Here is an 18982-nt window from a genome sequence, read left to right as displayed (position 1 = left end):
TCCAGCACTATGTTGAATAGAAGTGGAGAAAGTGGGCAACCTTGCCTTGTTCCTGATCGTGAGGGGAATGGTTTTAGCTTTTCCCCATTGAGTATGATGTTAGCTGTGGGTTTATCATATATGGCCTTTATTATGTTGAGATGTGGTCCCTCTATTCCCACTTTCTTAAGGGTTTTTATCATAAATAGCTGCTGGATTTTGTCAAATGCTTTTTCTGCATCTATTGATATGATCATGTGATTTTTATTTTTCCTTTTGTTAATGTGGTGTATCACATTAATTGATTTTCGATGTTGAACCACCCTTGCATAACAGAAATGAATCCCACTTGATCGTGGTGTATGATCTTTTTAATGTATTGCTGAATTCTGTTTGCTAATATTTTGTTGAGGATTTTTACATCTATGTTCATTAGAGATATTGGCCTGTAGTTTTCTTTCTTTTTTTTTTTTTTGTAGTGCCTTTGTCTGATTTTGGGATCAGGGTGATAGTGGCCTTGTAAAATGTGTTTGGGAGCCTTCCTTCCTTCTGGATTTTTTGGAATAGCTTGAGGAGAATATGTGATAGTTCATTTTGAATATTTTGTAGAATTCACGTATAAAGCCATCTGGTCCAGGGCTATTGATTGTTGGGAGCTTGTTGATTACCGATTCAATTTCCCTGGTGGTAATCAGTCTATTCAGGTTCAAAAATTTTGTATTTTCAAAATTTTTTGTATTCATAAAATTGTTCAAAAAATTGTTCAGTTGTACAAAATTCAATTCAATTTTTCAATTGAATTGAACAACTCAAAATTCAATTGTTCAAATGTACAAAATTGTTTAATATATTTTGTATTTTGAACAAAAATACAAAACTTTTGTTCTTTATTTCTCCTCTTTCATTTCTGATTTATTTATTTATTTATTTATTTATTTATTTATTTATTTAAAGTTTATTGGGGTGATAATTGTTAGTAAAGTTACATAGATTTCAGGTGTACAATTCTGTATTACCTCATCTATAAATCACATTGTGTGTTCACCACCCAGAGTCAGTTCTCCTTCCATCACCATATATTTGAGATATCTGATTTTATTAATTTGGCCACTCTTTTTTTTGTGTGTGATGAGTCTGGATAAAGGTTTGTAGATTTTGTTTATCTTCTCTAAAAACTAGCTCTTGGATTCATTAGTCTTTTGTATTATTTTTCTGGTCTCTATTTCATTTATTTCCACTCTAATCTTTATTATCTCCTTCCTTGTACTCCCTTTGGGCTTATTTTGCTCTTCCTTTTTCAGATCCCTTAAGTGTGAAGATAAACTGTTGATTACTGATTTTTCTTGTTTGTTTAGGTAGGCCTGCAATGCTATGAATTTCCCTCTTAGGACTGCTTTCACGGCATCCCATAGATTTTGGGTCATCGTGTTTTCATTTTCGTTTGTCTCGAGATATCTTTTGATTTCTTCCTTGATCTCATGGTTAACCCATTCATTATTTAGTAACATGTTATTCAGCCTCCATGAATTGGTGTGTCTTCCAGTTTTTTTCCTGTAGCTGATTTCTAATTTCATAGCACTGTGGTCAGAGAATACAATTGGTATGATTTTAGCTTTCTTAAATTTATCAAGACTTGTTTTGTGGCCTAACAAATGGTCTATCTTGGAAAATGTTCCATGTGCGCTTGTGAAGAATGTCTATTCTGCAGCTTTAGGGTGAAATGCTCTGAAAATATCGATTAAATCCAACTGGTCCAATGTGTTATATAAGGCCATTATTTTCATACTGATTTTCTTTGTGGAAGACCTGTCCCTTGTTGTCAGAGGTGTGTTGAAGTCCCCTACTATGATAGTGTTACTGTTGATCTCTGTCTTTATGTCAGTCAATATCTGTTTTATGTATTTAAGTGTTCCTATGTTGGGTGCATAAATGTTCACTCGGGTTATGTCTTCTTGTCAGGTCGATTCATTTATTATGTAGTACCCATTTTTGTCTTTTAATGTAGTATTCATTTTAAAGTCTATATTGTTAAGTATAAGTATTGCAACTCCAGCTTTTTTCTCATTTCTATTTGCATAAAATGTCTTATTCCAACCCTTCATTTTCAGCTTGTATGTGTCTTTTGATCTGAGGTGAGTCTCTTGTATACAGCATATACTAGGGTCTTGCTTTCTTATCCACTCAGCCATCCTATGTCTTTTGATTGGAGCATTTAATCCATTTACATTTAAAGTGATTATTGATAGGTACATAGCTATTGCCATTTTTTTATTTGTAGTTAGTTTTCATCTTCTGTTTACAGAAGCTCAAACATGCAGGCTTAGTGGTAATAAATTCCTTTAACTTATTCTTTTCTGGGAAGCTCTTTATCTCTCCTTCAATTTTAAATGAGAGCCTTGCTGGAGAAAGCAATCTAGATTGTAGGCCTTTTTGTTCCATCACTTTGAGTATCTCCTGCCACTCCCTCCTGCTCTACAATGTTTCTGTGTAAAAGTCGTTTGATAGTCTTATAGGAGTTCCCTTGTATGTAAGCCTCTGTCTTTTGCTTGCTGCTTTTAGGATTCTCTCTTTGTCTTTGACCTTTACCATTTTAACTATAATGTGTCTTGGTGTGGGCCTGTTTGTGTTTATCCTAGTTGGAACTTTCTGCACTTCCTGGGTTTTTATGTGGGTATCCTTCACCAGGTTAGGGAAGTTTTGGACATTATTACTTCAAATATGTTCTCAATCCCTTGCTCCCTCTCTTCACCTTCTGGTATTCCTATAATGTGCATGTTGTTGTGCTTGATGTTATCCCAGAGGTCTCTTAAACCATTCTCATTGTTTTTTTTATTCTTTTTCTTTTTGTTGTTCCGTTTGGGTGATCTCTGCTAACTTGTCTTCTAAGTCACTGATTCGATCCTCTGCCTTGTCTAACCTGATAGTAATTCCTTCAAGTGAGTTCTTTATTTCAGTAATTGTTTTATTTATTTCTAACTGGTTGTTTAGTATGATTTCTCCATCCTTCTTTATGTCGTCTCTCATCTCCTTAAACATTCTTATCATCAGTGTTCTGAACTCTGTCTCTGATAGGTTGGTTACCTCTGTTTCATTTGGTTCCATTTCTGGAGGTTTCTTCTGTTCTTTTATTTGGGACATGTTTCTTTGTTTCCCCATTCTGACTCACTCTCTGTGTTTGCTTCGATGTGTTAGGTAGATCCCCTAGAGTTCTTAGCTCTTGGTGGGTTATCTTATGTAGTATGTGTCCTTTATGTTTGACTTACACTACTCCGTTCTTCTCCTCTGCGTGTGCTCCAAAAGTGACTGTTGCGTTGTGTATATTGTCCTGTTAAAGAAGATCTTTAATTGCTTTTCGCTTGTGAGTAGGTGGGGTTAACTCCTAGGCTGACTAGTTGTGAGACTTTGCTCTGCCCACTGCAGGGTGTTCTGCTGCGTGAGGGTTAACCGCTTAAATGTGGTTTGGCCTTATGGGTTCTTGTGCCTGTAGAGAATTCCCTTTGGGTGTGTGACTTGTAGGTCAAACCCAGTAATACTCTGGTTTGGTCTGGAGTTGGCCTCTGGCTGTGTTGAGTCTTGTGCCTCTTGGGCTGGGCCCTGGTGTAGGGCAATTGCAGAACAAAGCAAATCACAATGCACAACAGCAAGGACAAGAACAAGAAAGAAAAAACCAAATACACTCACAGGTAAAAACAACGGAGAACCCACACTTAACAAAGGAAAAAATATCAAAAATACAAAAACAAAAGAAAACAAAATAAGCAGCGCTAGTCTTGGCTTAAGCCCACCAAGTAATTTCCAGGTTGTCCTCTGCTGTACCAAAGAGTTCTCTGTATATTGTGCAGGCAGAGCCGGTCACCTGGTGCCCAGAGTGACCCTGGCATTGCAGTTCTAGATGAGTGGGGCTAAGGGGTCTGGATGGTAGTTTTTACAAAGTCAGTGCAGTTTCTTCTCTTGCCTGCACATATGAGCACTGAGAAGTAACACAGCCAGCTCTGTGCCCAGGTCTCTTGAGTCTTACGCACTTCCGTGTGTGTGTGTGTGTGTGTGTGTGTGTGTGTGTGTGTGTGTGTAGGTCGGGAGATTTCTGAGCTGCTGAAAGCCCGTCTGTTGCCTGCTGTTGACCCCTGGGTGTGTCTCCACAGTTGTAATTGCCCTGCCGTAGGCAGGCCAGAAAAGGTAGGGGCTGGGTATGGGGGAGTCCTCTCTCCCACCCCAGCAGTGTCACACTCTTCCCAGCCTCTTCCCTGGGTCAGAGCTGCTCCGGGGTCTTCCCAGATCCTGAGCTCTATGGCTCCTCTGTAATCTGACACTACTCCTCAGTTCAGGGGCCAGCTTGAGTCTTTGGAAGGGCGGGGGTAAGATTGGGAGAATGGGGTGTGAGGGACCCAGTTATGGTGTTTATGTTCTTTGTCTGACCTAGGGCCCAGCTGGAGGTCTCAGCTGAGGTTACTGCCTCAAATTCTGTATATGCTGGTTTCTCAGCAGGAGAAATCAGCTGTGTGACGTGGGGAAAGAGCCCACCTCCTGGCTCTTGTGGTCTCTGTTGTGTGCTGGGACCTCCTGTGTCTCCGCAGCCATGGATGCAGGCTGCGTCTCCACTCTGCTCCCTTGCCTCTTCCCCTGCTCACCCAGTTTGCGCACCTTCAAGCAATGCTCATATGAGTCTCTTAGCTGTTCTGTGTGATGAGCAGAGAGTCCTTTGATGGGTTATAGATGTTCAACTTATGGTAAGTTCTGAAAGAGAACTCAAGAAGTCTGCCTCGCTGCCACCATTCTTATGACGTCACCATTGCTAACCTCCAGAATTCTTGTTATGTGAAAAAAATAAACCCCCATGGGGCTGCAGACAGAAAAAAAGGAGGCTCTATTATAAATCTGACAAATCCAGTGATAGAAAGTCCAGATTTGGTTCTTGATGGGGGCTCGCTTCCTGGTTTGCTGACTGCCGCCATCAAACTGTGTGTTCATGTAATGTCTTCTTTGTTCATGATCTGGAGGAGGAAAGAGAGCTCTTCCTCTTCTTGTAAAAACACTAATCTCATTATGGTGTAATCCCCACCCTTATGACTTATTCGAAACTTAATCACCTCCCAAAGGCCCCATCTCTTAATACCATCACAATAGGGGTTAGGGCTGCAGCATAGGAATTTAAGGGAATACATATGTTCATGTATATGTTTAAATTTTTTAAATCTTAACATTAGTCAAGTTTGGTGTTATTGGGGATAAAATATCTTTTATTGCACAATTTTGCTTCCCTTCCCCCATTTCAGCTTGGGATTGTACTTGCTCATCGTGTGTCCCCATAGTCTTGTTAAAGTAGAATAAAACTGCTATTCAAATATTTTCATGAATATTATTATAGAAAAATGCTTGATGATAGTGGATAACTACCACAGAAAGCAGCCTTATGTTTGTAGTGAAAGTAACGGGCTTTAAAATTTTTCCCAGTTGATACTTTTTTGTTTTTATTTTTAATAAAAATATCATTTCAGGGCTGAGGCAAAAATAAGCAAATATATGATTTGACAGTTTTTGTGTCAAATAAATCAACAAAATGATCTCTAATAGATTTTGGTTTTATTTGCACTTTTGATGACTTACTATATTTAACCATGTTTGTATTTCATAAGCCTTGTGTTTTAAACTATAACAAATTTTAGAGAGAGGCATGTTTGAATCATAAAGCTGGCTTATTTCAACTTTAAACCTATGGAATGACATATTATATATAAACAGAGAGGTTATCTTGAATATCTTATTGTTACCCCCTCCTCTAAATTTAACACTTTAGAAAAGTGGTGATGATTTTTAAGCCAAACAAAATTCTAAAGGATGGATAAATATGATTACTTCGTATTTCAGACCTTACAACTTACATTTGTTCAAAGATAGGTTACTTTGATCTGATCTTCTTTCATTAATTTATACTAACACATGTACTTGATACAAGGCTGGGGTAAATTGGCTACAATACTGCTGCGATACAGTTATTGTCCTCAAGGAAAATGGAATCTATGGGGTTCAAAACAGAGTGAGAAAACGAATCTAACTAGAGGGTTAGGAAAGACTACATGAAGAGTGCCATATCTAGTAGTTCCTAAGAATGGCCAGAAGTTCAGTAGAGAGGGTATTCCTGAGGATAATGACATGGAGAAAGACAACTGCTTGAGTTTAGCTACATCAAAGAATTCCTAAAAGAGAACAGCGAATAGAGACAAGGCTAGAAAAGTGATGTTGAATTTCCCGAGATGGGGTTTGGAGAAGGTAGGAGCATATCTTTTTTTTATGTTTTTATTCCTAGTACCTAGCATAGTGTTTGACTAATCTTTGTGTAAAGAATGGGAAAATGTAAATAAAATGTATATGATATGTTTGTTTTTATGATTTTATGAGACTATTCTCTGATATATAGGTTTAGACCGTTTTCCAGAACTGTTCCTATAGAAGGATAAAATTTTCATATTTTCCTTTTACTTTTCATATTTTCCTTTTATTTTATTGAAAGTATAATGCCATTATATTCCACTGCCGTGGCATAAACAACATCCAGGTCTTCTGCTGTCTTCAGGTCAGCATAGGTGCCCTGAATAGATGGATATAGAGCTAAAATTGGTATGTTTGAAAGCAAAAATCAAGTAAAAATTTAATCTGTTCTTTTTATTGAATAAATTTGACATGTAACATTGTGAAAGTTTAAGGTGTTCAGCCTGTTACTTTGATATGTTTATATATTGTAATATGATTGCCAATATAACAATATTTGTCACATTACATAATTATAGTGCAGTATTGTTTTCTATATTTATTATACTGTTTAGATTTCTATGACACGTATACTGCTTGTTACAAGTTTTTATCCTAAAACACCATCACTCTTATCCCCCCTCATCCACTGGTAACCACCAGTTTACTCTCTGATTTTTAAAGGTTTTACTTTTTTAGATTCCACATATAAGTGATAGCATACAGTAATTGTCTTTGACTTATCTCACTTAGAATAATGTGCTCAGGGTCCATCCATGTTGTTGCAAATGGTAGGTTGTTATTCTTTCTCATAGCTGAATAATATTTCACTATATGTGTATTATATTATCGTCGCGTCCAGTGCAACACAGGCAGCGAGAGAATGAGAAGGGGCAGCGAAGAGTTAAGAAAGAAACAGAAATTAAGAAAGTTATGAAAAAGGGGGCCAAGGGTTTCCCAGCCTCAAAGGACTGAGAGCCCCGAATCGGGTCTCCTTGTAGCTTCTATTGATATACACACAAGGAAGTAGTATTGTTTTCTCCACGGTCTGTGAGTCTCATACATCATACCAGAAAACTGATTCAAATCAATGACCCTTGCCTGCAAACAGCCGGAATCGAAAGTCCCATGATGTCTTAACAATTACGGTATGTGCCTCCCCAGGGACAAATCCTTTATGCTGAAACTTATTGATAAGAATGGAAGGAGAACTGATGTTATCACGTCATTGACTCACGTCCCAAGCAGGTTGTGGGAAGGAATACAGCCACATACACATAGGCAGAAGCTCTCCTTAGCCGAGGGAATGTGGGGGGCTGTGCCCACCTCTATCGACCCTGTGAGTTCTCCTGGTGGTCCCCACACGGTTCCGCCTGGCTTGGGGTGTTCTTCCCCTGAGGAATCTTACCTGTCATTGGCTGACCAACCATCTTTTGGGGGCCAAACAGAGAGACATGAAGTGTAAGCACAAAGGTGAAGCAAAGTCCCTGAAAGGAACAGTCTCACAGACTCTTCTTTCTTTAGAGATAGGCACGAGGGGACAGACAGTTAGGCTGCTGCGTGACAACATATTATATATGTATTTTTTATCATTCATTCGTTGATGGGCGTTTGGGCTGTTTCCACATCTTGGCTATTGTGAATAATGCTGCGATAAACATGGGAATGCATATATCTCATCTTCTTTTAGATATAATCATAAGAAAAACATAAAGGTTGGAGCTCTAAGGCAGTGCTGTCCAATAAAACTTTCTTCAGTGATGTAAATTATCTATTTCTGTGTTGTCCAGTATGTTAACCACTAGAGTCACATGTATCTGTTGAGGCCTTGAAATATGGTTAGGGGGATTAAAGAACTGACTTTTAAATTTTATTTTAAGTAATTGAAATATATAAATTTAAATAGCACATGTAAATACCATCTACCATATTGGACAGTACACTTCTAAGGATCCTGAGAAATTATCTATTCAAGGTCTTTCATTTTAAAAATAAGGAAACTTTGGCCCAGAGAGGTAGCATAACTAACCAGAAATTACATAGTTGTTCAAGAACAGAGCTAAAACTAAACACAATTGTCCCGATGCCCAAGTCAGCGGCGTTACTGGATCTGAACAGTGAAACTTACAGGTTGCTAATCAGACTGTAATTATTATTTTACTGCATTTATTGTGTTTAGTAAGAATTCTCCATTTCTCCTATCCTTTCAAGTGCTTCCTTTCCTTCACACATACTGACACTATCTCTATTAAAAAGAAATGTCTTTAGGATGAAGCTTTCATTTATTTAGCTAGGAAGTAATTTTTAATTGTATTAGATTGGTGCAAAAGTAATTGCGGTTTTTGCAATTATTTTTAACCTTTTAAACCGCAATTACTTTTGCACCAACCTAATACATGTGGGTTTAAATGACTTTTATTTCTAAATGCTTGGCATTCCCTCTGTGGTCTCCACATTCAAGATGTTCAATGTGGGTAAAAGAGTGATTCTGACCATATCATCTTGTTTATTGGTGATTTCCCTTCTGGTTTTCAGAGAAACGAAATGGGAATGTGTTATCTGTAGTCAATTATACACTCAGAAATTATCACTGAACTTTAGAATCATGCATTGTCAAAATTAGAAGGAACTTTGAACATTTTGTGGTGCAGCCTCCTTTCACAAATGGGCAATGTAATACACAGGAAAGGAAATTTACTTATAAAAGGTGACATAGTGAGTTATTAGCAAAGCCCAGACTAGAACCCAGCTTTTCCAATTCACAGCCTGGTGTTCTTTCCATTATATCACTATTGCCTCTCAGATCTTTACAAGTGAACAAATCAAAGGACACTGCAGCGTGCAAAGTTCCATTAAGCTCCTAATGGCTGTCCTGAATTTTGATGACTAATCTGTTTGTCACAGCTCATTAGGTGCTGGAAATAGACTCACTAAGTTCTTGAGCCAAATATTTAAAAGCAGTTTACACTTGCAATATTGCAAGCCAATTGAATTTTCTTACAAATATGAATTTGAAGGTCTGTCTGGCTGTTTGCATGGGTTACTTGTTGAGTAGCTATATTCCATTATACCAGCTTGTACCTACCCCACAGGAGTCAAAAATATGGTTACCTTTTCTTTGAAGTGGAGAAAACATAGTCATTTTTTTAACTGTATTGGTCAAAGGCCAAATATTGTGGGTTGGAAGTCGCTGAGGCCAAGATATGATGCAGGACTGACCAGTGACAAGAAGCATGAAAGACAGTGTTTTACTGGAGAAATGCAGTTCTTATGGCCTGCCACAGCACTTGCTGCCACTTAGACTAACATTCAAAATACAGTGGGTGCTTCAAAGGTAGAAAATATACAACCATAAACTTGTGAATTTTGACGTTTGCATTTATGTATCTAGCAGAGGGTCTCACCAATGCCAACGAACTAATCTCATCTCCTCAGCAGTATATATTGCTTCTGTGTTCCCAAGGAGTTAACAGTCTACTTGGGGAGAAAATACTGATACCAGTGGCAGATTAACTGCAATTGCAATTGGAAGCTAAGGATAAGTGTCAGTTGGGCAGTGGTGGGAAATAAGACTACTTATATAGATTGATGTTAAACAGTGCTAGGAAAAAGGCGGCCAACTTACTTACTTGAGCAAGGTAGTAATCTGACTGACAAAAGAATTATTTTGGTTTGACAGTGGTAATTACAGTTGGTTGGAATAGATGAGAATTGAATGGTGGCTCTTGGTTGGGAGTTTGATGATGACGATGACGGTGATGGTAATATGTAGTTAACATCTATTAGCCCTTTTTCGGTGCTCATCCCTGTGAGATAGGTAATATTACATATGTGGAAATTGATATGCAGTCAAATCACTTGCCCAAAGCAATACCACTAGTAAGTAGTATAGCTAGAATTTGAATTTAGTCCTACCTCTCAAGTCTGTCCTCTTTCTACTGTCCTACCAGACAGATAAGGACCTGATCCAGGTTGCTGGCCCCTATAGCACTGTGTATCTACATGCATTATAATGCTCATTACTCTAGACAATTTGTGTATTATCTGACTGTCTTCTCTATTAGACTGTGATTCTTTGAGGACATGTATCATATCTTAATCATCTTTGTAAACTCAGCACCTAATGTAATTGTACAGTAAACTTCACAGTGTTAATTGAATGAAAGAATAGAAAATAAGGAGTAAACAAGAGGCATACTAATTATTTAATTTTTGTACTTGACAATAGATTAGCAGTAGAATATTGAATTTGGTGATGCTTTCTTTTTGGAATGCTTTCTTCTGCTCTTGCCTTTTATCAGTATTCCTCGATCCTCATTTCAACTGAAAAATGCTGTTGAAAGATTATAATGGGATGTATCCTAAGTTTCATAGGAGTCTTTTTAAATTTTTTATTATGGAAAATTTCAAACATTTATAAAAGTACAGAGAAAAATGTCACATATAATAATATAGCATAATATAACAGAATATGTAAAATATAATGTAGTATATGCCTGTCATGCAACTTCAACCTTTATTGAGTCCTGGCCAATCTTGTTTCATCTCTATCCAACCCCTGGATTATTTTGAAGCAAATTCCAGAATGATTTCATCTGTATTTATAAGTATATATTGCTTAAAAAAAAACTGGAACTCTTTAAAAACTTATCACAAATAAATTAACAATAAATCCTTAATGTCAAATAAATCTAGTTAATGTTAAAATATCACTGAATGTGTCATAATTTTTTAAAGTTCATTTTTTTAAATGTATTGGGGTGACAATTGTTAGTGAAATTACATAGATTTCAGGTGTACAATTCTGTATTACATCATCTATAAAAAAGTTCATTTTTTTATTCTGGATCCAAATAGTATTTTGGATCCATTGCAATTTATTGATTTTAAATCTTTAAGTCTCTCCCTCTATCTCTCTTCCTTTATTTATTGAAGAAACCAGGTCATGATATTTGCCCTATAGAGTTTCTGAATTCTTCAATTTCCTTATTGAATTCCCATGGTGTCTTTTATGCGTTTCTCTGTCTTCTGTTTTCTGTATCATGGTAATTAATACAGGATAATCAACTGATAATTCTTATTCAAATTCAGAACTAGAAGATTTTGTTTTCATTTCAATATCACATCCTTCTCCCCTACTGAAAATCCCAATCTTTAAAATGCCAGCTTATTTAAATGTCTTATTCTACAATATACATGCAGCACTTTAATAGTAAAATGCCAACACTGCACCAACAATGTAATTATTAAAACAGTTTTAAATTTTTGTTGTTTTTGCTATTCTCATTGCCCATTGAAAATAGCCCATTAGGGGTAGATAGTCAATTTCTTGGATATAAATTCACCCTCAATCCTGTCTGTGGATCATTGCCTCTACATGGTTTATTTCGTTTTCCTTTTAGTTTTTAGAGTTTACCTTTTAAAATTTTGATTTTGTTCTATACCTATCACAGGACTCTTGATTTAATAAAATAACTTTTGCTACATGATGATAACATCCCTAAAACAGAGCTTATTATTAGGACAGATTTTAGATTACTCTATAATAAATATATGCACTTTATTAAAAAATAGGTAGCAAAAATTCTCATAGAAGAGAACTTTAAATTTCAATTCAGTTAGTAAAGAAAAGAAAACTCATGTTTATGTTCTCAAGTGAAGTTGGGCAAGTCAGTGCTCTGCTTTATTGTTTCAGCTCTCATACTGTGAACAGGTGCCCCTTTTGTGGTCTAATTAGTGCTATGTGTTTTTCACTTTTTGTTTTTGTTTTTGGTGATACTGCTATTTTAAATGGCTCCCATGCATAGTACAAAAGTGCTAGTTAATGTTTGTAAGTTCAGGAAAGCTGTGACATGCCTTAAGGAGAAAATATATATGTTCGATAAACTTTGTTCATGCACGATTTATAGTGCTCTTGGCCGTGAGCTCAATGTTAATGAATCAATAGTATATATTAATTAAGGTGTCCTTAAACAGAAACACATATAAAAGAAAGTTAAATGTTGATCAGTTGATGAAAATGTAACCAGAGGCTCATAACAAATTAATTTTCCCTAAGAGCACTGGTTTAGTATTCCTTAAATCAGTGTCCATGGCTATTTTATGGAATATGACTACTGCAGATAATGAGAATCAACTATATTTTGATTACAGAAGCACTTGGAAGGGTTGAGTCTTATGGGGGAGTTACCTGATCCTCATCTTCAATCTTGTTATTTGTAAATCTCTATATGACAGAATTCTGTTCTAGAACTCGTTATCTTTTGGGGGAAGCTAGTTTCTATCTCTCATTGATTTTAAACAAGTCATTTATAATTTTGAATTGACAAGTCATTATTTTGAAATCACAAATAATTTTAACTTACGGTTTTACCTTCTTGCGAAAACTATAATCATCTATGCTCAATTTGAATTCTGTCTATCAGCCTTATGAGCCTGTGAGTTTTCATAGTACCCTCCAATCTGATACTTTTTAAGTATCTTATTTGATTTTCTAAATGATGGGTTGGCATCTTTTTTTTTTTCTGTAAAGGGCAAGATAGCAGATATGAGGTGTGATTACAAAATATGGTGAATGTTTAATTAAATAAAAAAAATATTATACTACGAGACACATTGCCATTAATCCACCTCAGAATACTCCTCTCTTCAGACACACTTGTTCCATCATTCTTGTCATTTTCTGAAGCAGTTCTGGAAGTCGTCTTTTGTCAAGTGTTTTTAGTTGCACTGTCGTGGCTGCCTCGATGTTCTGAATCAATTCAAAGCATTTACCTTTCATGGTCATTTGACTTTGGGGAAGAGCCAGAAGTCGCATGGTGCCAGATCCAGTGAATAAGGTGGATGAGGACACACCATAATGTTTTTATGTTTTTATTTGACAGAACTTGCTGTACCAGAAGCAATGTGTGATATGGAGCCTTTCCGTTGTGATCACAAAATACGATGCATGCTCTGCCGAGTGTGTCATCCAACAGAAAGGCAAGGATCTTTAATATGGGAAACAGCATGTCAAACCTTAGTAAAAGTGTATGAGAAGTTTCATCTTGTTCGGTGCAGTCAGTCGAGTGTGAGCTATGGTTGAGAGAAGGTGTGTTTTAAAGTGTGTCATAAGTCATTCTCCATCATGATAATGATCCGTGTCAAACATCACTTCTGGTATATGGCAATTTCTGTCAAATAAAAACATTATGGGGTGTTCTCATTCACCTTATTCACCGGATCTGTCACTGTGCGATTTCTGGCTCTACCCCAAAGTCAAAATGATTCAGGACATCAGGGAAGCCACGACAGCACAACTAAAGACACTCACGAAAGAGGACTTCCAGAACTGCTTCAGAAAGTGGCAAGAACGATGGGATAAGTGTGTTTGAAGTGAGAAGGAGTATTTTGAAGGGGATTAATGGCAATGTGTCTTTTACTGTAATAATGTCTTTAAAAAAAAACATTCACCGTATTGTTTGATCACACCTCACCTCATACGAGGTTGGACAATTATGTTCACAAACTCATCATAGAAAAAGTGCTACATACTTCGTTGCTGAATATCACTACAGTCATCTTTGTAGTACTCCCCTTGGGAAGCTATGCACTGACGCCACCACCTAGTCCACCCTTCAAAGCAGTTTTGGAACTCTTTTTCTGGAATGGCCATCAGAGCTGTCGTCGTATTACCCTTGATGTCCTGAATGTCATCCAAATGTCTTCCTTTCAATATTTCCTTTATCTCTGGGTAAAGAAAGAAGTCATTGGGTCCAGATCAGGTGAGTAGGGAGGGTATTCCAAGACAGTTGTTTACTGATCAAAAACTCCCTCACAGGGCGGCTGGATGGCTCAGTTGATTAGAGTGCAAGCTCTGAAACAACAGGGTTGCCCATTTGATTCCTATTTGGGCCAGTGAGCTGTGCCTTCCACAACTATATTGAAGACAACAAGCTGCCGCTGACCTTCTAAAGGGGCGGCCAGATGGCTCAGTTGGTTAGAACGTGAGCTCTCAACAACAGGGTTGCTAGTTCAATTCCCGCATGGGATGGTGGGCTGCACCCCCTGCAACTAAGATTGAAAACGGTGACTGGACTTGGAGCTGAGTTGCGCCCTCTACAACTAGATTGAAGGACAACAACTTGTAGCTGATGGGCCCAGGAGAAACACATTGTTCCCCAATATTCCCCAATAAAATTTAAAAAAAAAATAAGAAAAAAAATCCTCCCTCACAGACAGTGCCGCCATGTGAGTTGCTGCATTGTTGTGATGCAATAGCCATGAATATTTGGCGAAAAGTTCAGGTCCTCTAACTTTTTAATGCAGCCTTTTCATCACTTCCAAATAGTAAACTTGGTTAACTCTTTGTCCAGTTGGTACGAATTCATAATGAATAATTCCTCTGACATCAAAAAAGGTTAGCAACATCATTGCAACAAGTTCACAAACTTCATTGTCAGACCTTGTGTGTTAGATTTTGCAGGATGCAGAGGTCACATATTCTTTCTTGTTTGTGTATTTTTGTTTTTTAAAATCTTTAAATATTTAAATATATATATATGTTTTTAGCTCAGCATCCAGAACAGATTTAGCCCAGAGATGCAGTTTGCTCATCCCTATTCTAAATTTTCAGTGTTGTGTACAATCAGCTGCCCCTCTTTGGATGGTGATGCCTTCTTCATCAGTATAACTGTGTTTTGAACAGGCCTGAAAACAGCTAAACTGCCTGTTTTCTTTTGATCAAAATCTTGGCCTTTTGTGTTTAGAGGCACTAAGTATGATATTTTTTATTATTATTATAGTTCTTACTAGAGCCTGATTAACATCAAATACATGTGAGATGAAAAATGGGGAGTAAGTATAGCTGCTTAACATCTTTATTCAGCAATCAGAAGGAATGGGGAACTAAAATTAACTGCCCATTTGCCAATTGCAAGCCATTTTCATTAAATATTCAATCCTCATGATAATCATAAAAAAGAAGACATTTCCATTTTTTTCAGATATGTGGGCTGAGACTCTAAGTTAGCACTGTGCAGTAGAACTTTCTTTAAAATGGGATTATTATATATCTGTGCTCTGCAATATGCTGTTGAACACTTGAAATGAGGCTAGTGTAAATAAATAAGTTTTAAATTTTATTTACTATAATCAATTTAAATTTAAGTAGCCATATGTTGCTAGTAGTTACCATATTGGGCAGCCTAACTCTAAGGGCTTAGGTTGCTTGCCCAGATTTAGACAGTATATTCTACAACTGGAGTTTAAAACCAGGTCTGTACAACTCCTAAACCAATGTGTGTTTTTTTGTTGTTGTTTTTTGTTGGTTTTTTCCTGTTATGCCACACTGCCTCATCTAAAAGGTCAAGATGGATAGACCCTGCCCTATTGAGTAGAAAATGTAGTGAAGATACTTAGGCATTTTTCAAGTAATACTAACTTTTTAGATCTTCGTGCAGTTCATCAATCCAGACTCTGGAGCTCTAGATCATAATTGTCAAGCAATACCTACGAATTTATTTTATAGTCTGTATTTGTTATTGCAATATGTGAAGTAAGATGATTGCACTCTGAGAACATTAGGTTGTTGAAAATTTTTCAATTATTAGCATATTTTAAAAGTGTTTTTCGTATACCTAGAGAGTATGGTGTAATCAGGTGGTTTATAAATAGCTTTTAAATCTTGTAACTATTGACATCTTTCACATAATCACTACAGAGCTTTATTAACAAAATGTCCCATGCATGTGGGAGAGCATCCTTGCTGGCATCAGTTTTAATATGTTGTTTTTTTATTGATACCTTACAAATGTATGGAGTGGAAATCTTGTTATTTCATTAGTGAATACCAACTGAGTATAAGAAATGAAAAGTAATGTCTTTTGGGAAGGCAGGCCTAGATAAATCATTTTGTGATGCTGACATACTAGAGGGAGGCTTGAAGCGGGGAAAACAGTGAACAAACTGATGGATTAGTGTTGAGTCTTAATTTTACTCTATTTTTGGAATCTTCATCTAAATCAGAATTTTAGCAGGAAATTGTTTGTTCCTGTAGCTCTCCCTAATCTGCTCAGAAAATATTAAATGTGTCAAAAATGAAATACAGGCACTGCTCTCAGAGAACGTTTAGATTTGTCCCATGCTTCTTCCAGTTCTTGCACAATTACACTTGTGTGTAAGCCAAAGAGACCTCTTTCCTCTGGGTGTTGTTTGTTGATTTCAGCAAACCTCCTTTCCCTTCTAAAGAATCAAACTCTTAAAATATTTGTTCCCCTGATACACTGTTGGTGGGAATGCAGACTGGTGCAGCCGCTATGGAAGGCAGTGTGGAGGTTCCTCAAAAAATTACGAATAGAATTACCATATGACCCAGCAATCCCTCTACTGGATATCTACCCAAAAAATCTGAAAACATTTATCCATAAAGACACGTGTGCTCCAATGTTCATTGCAGCTTTGTTTACGGTGGCCAAGACATGGAAACAACCAAAATGTCCTTCGATAGATGAATGGATAAAGAAGTTGTGGTATATATACACAATGGAATACTATTTGGCGTTAAGGAAAGATGATATAGGAACATTTGTGACAACATGGATGGATCTTGAGAGTATAATGCTAAGCGAAATAAGTCAGACAGAAAAAGCAGAGAACCCTATGATTTCACTAATATGTGGTATATAAACCAAAAACAACAAAAGAACAAGACAAAGAAATGAGAAACAAAAACTCATAGACACAGACAATAGCTTAGTGGTTACCAGAAGGTAAGGAGAGTGGGGGGAGGGAGATGAGGGTAAGGGGGATCAAATATATGGTGATGGAAGGAGAACTGACTCTGGGTGGTGAACACACAATGGGATTTATAGATGATGTAATACAGAATTGTACACCTGAAATCTATGTAATTTCATTAACAATTGTCACCCCAATAAATTTTTTAAAAAAATTGTTCCTTGGAAAACTGTTTATTTGGCCTATTGAATGGATAATCTTTGGGAATTATTTTGGTACCTGAATGAACACTAGAACACTTTGTCCTTAGAGCCAGTAATTTTCCTGTTTTTTTATTTCAAATCAAGTTATATCCAAAACAAAGGTCACTTTTGGCATTAGACTAAGAATCAAACAGGCAAAAGAGGAATGCATTGGGAAAGTTAGGGGCAAAGAATTTGTAATGGAAGGAAATTATTTTAATAAATAATGTAAATAAAATTGTATTTCAAGATGCAACCTAAGTCACCAATTACTTCAAATCACCCCTTCCTTTACTTTCCCCATTGTATTGATCAATTTGTAATATACCATATAATTTATTTATTGTATTTATTGTCTGTCTGTGCTCCACTAGAATGTCAGCTCCATGAGAGCAAGATTCTTTGTTTTGTTCACTGGTGTATCCTAAGCGCTGAGAGCAGGGTCTGGCACATAGTATTTGCTCAATCAGTATTTGTGGACTGAGCCAATACCATAATCTATCCCACTTTATCCCTCAAATTTTATATTCACTTCTTCCTAGTAATTATTATATTGCTATATTCCATATGAAATAGGCAGTTAATTAATTGGTAAAAATACTACTCTACATATAGTATGAGAAGAGAATTTTAGGAATTATATTCTGAAAATGATTGAAGAAGTAATTTGGAATGCTTGAGTTTTAATAAGTTTAAATAAAACCCATAGTGTTCTTCAGAGGCCCCCAAAGTTTTCAGCAAATGGAGGATGGAGAGTTTTTCAATTAAAATATGTATTTTTGATACATCTTTCTCAGATGGGAAAGCTGACAAGCATGCCTGCAAGTCTGATGTGTGCCTCTATGAGTGTGCATGCAGCCAAAGAAGACAAATCCAAAAAGCAGCTAGTGAAACCAGAGCAGGTAAGTTGCCTACAAATGTTTGTGGATTTTTTATAACATAAATGTGATGCAAAAGCTGTGAGTTTTTTTGTTGTTACCTCTGTTCATCAAAATGTTTTTGAAGCATTTGTTAGGCACATTTTATAAGTTGAGAAAAATAGTTATAAGGTATCTCAAAATAAACACTGTATATTATATTTAACCCAAACATCTAAAATCCATATCCAATGAAAACAATTGGTGATTTTTCTTAATGAATAATCAATGAGTAGTACCAGATCTTAGTACTTCTAAGCAATCCGATTTTTCTTTCTTGAAAAATTCATACAGGTACACCTGATATTTGCAAGTCTTAGTTTAAGAACATTAAGATCTCAGTTTGGAAAGTTATCTAGAGATTTTCTAGTTCAGTCTTTTGTATGTTACTGTAATCTCCTCTACCATAGGCACACTAAGTTGTCATTTATCTTCTTCTACATGAATAAAACTCTGAATAAAGGAAACTAAGGTAGCCCATTCAATTTTCTGGTGGCAGGGCTTTCAATTTAAGGTCCTTCCTTAGGTCAGACACAAACTTGTGTCATAATAAGTTCCATTCACTAACCTGGTATCTCTTGCATTGGTACCATACATCTCTACCACAAAACAACTCTTCAAATGTCAGTTACATTTTAATTCATTTTGTTTCCTGGATAAGTATACTAGTAACTTTAACCAGTCTTCATATGTCATAGCTTTGAGTTCCTTCACTGTCGTGTTCATTCTCTGCCAAACATATTCATGATATTTAGCATGTTTTTCGAGTGTAAATATTTTGACCACTGCTGGATAGAGTCAGAAGCTGGCTAAGATCACATTTGTTTTTATATACAGAGGGTGCCAAAACAATGTATACACATTTTAAGAAAGGAAAAAAAT

The 18982-nt window shown here is 36.4% G+C and overlaps 1 protein-coding gene across 7 annotated transcripts in view; it reads left to right on the top strand.

Moving 5' to 3' along the window:
- APOOL (apolipoprotein O like) overlaps positions 1–18982 on the top strand; it is a 181970-nt gene that overhangs the window by 20680 nt on the left and 142308 nt on the right. For all 7 annotated transcript variants that reach the window (XM_081042983.1, XM_081042979.1, XM_081042978.1 and 4 more), the window contains one exon: positions 17981–18085. In XM_081042983.1, coding sequence (XP_080899109.1) covers positions 17981–18085 — 105 coding nt within the window. The remainder of the gene's footprint in view (positions 1–17980; positions 18086–18982) is intronic.

Source organism: Rhinolophus hipposideros (genome assembly GCF_964194185.1).
Source record: "Rhinolophus hipposideros genome assembly, chromosome: X".
Classification (NCBI taxonomy): domain Eukaryota; kingdom Metazoa; phylum Chordata; class Mammalia; order Chiroptera; family Rhinolophidae; genus Rhinolophus; species Rhinolophus hipposideros.
Note: the sequence above shows the minus strand (reverse complement) of the source record. Positions and strands in the feature narration are given on the sequence as shown.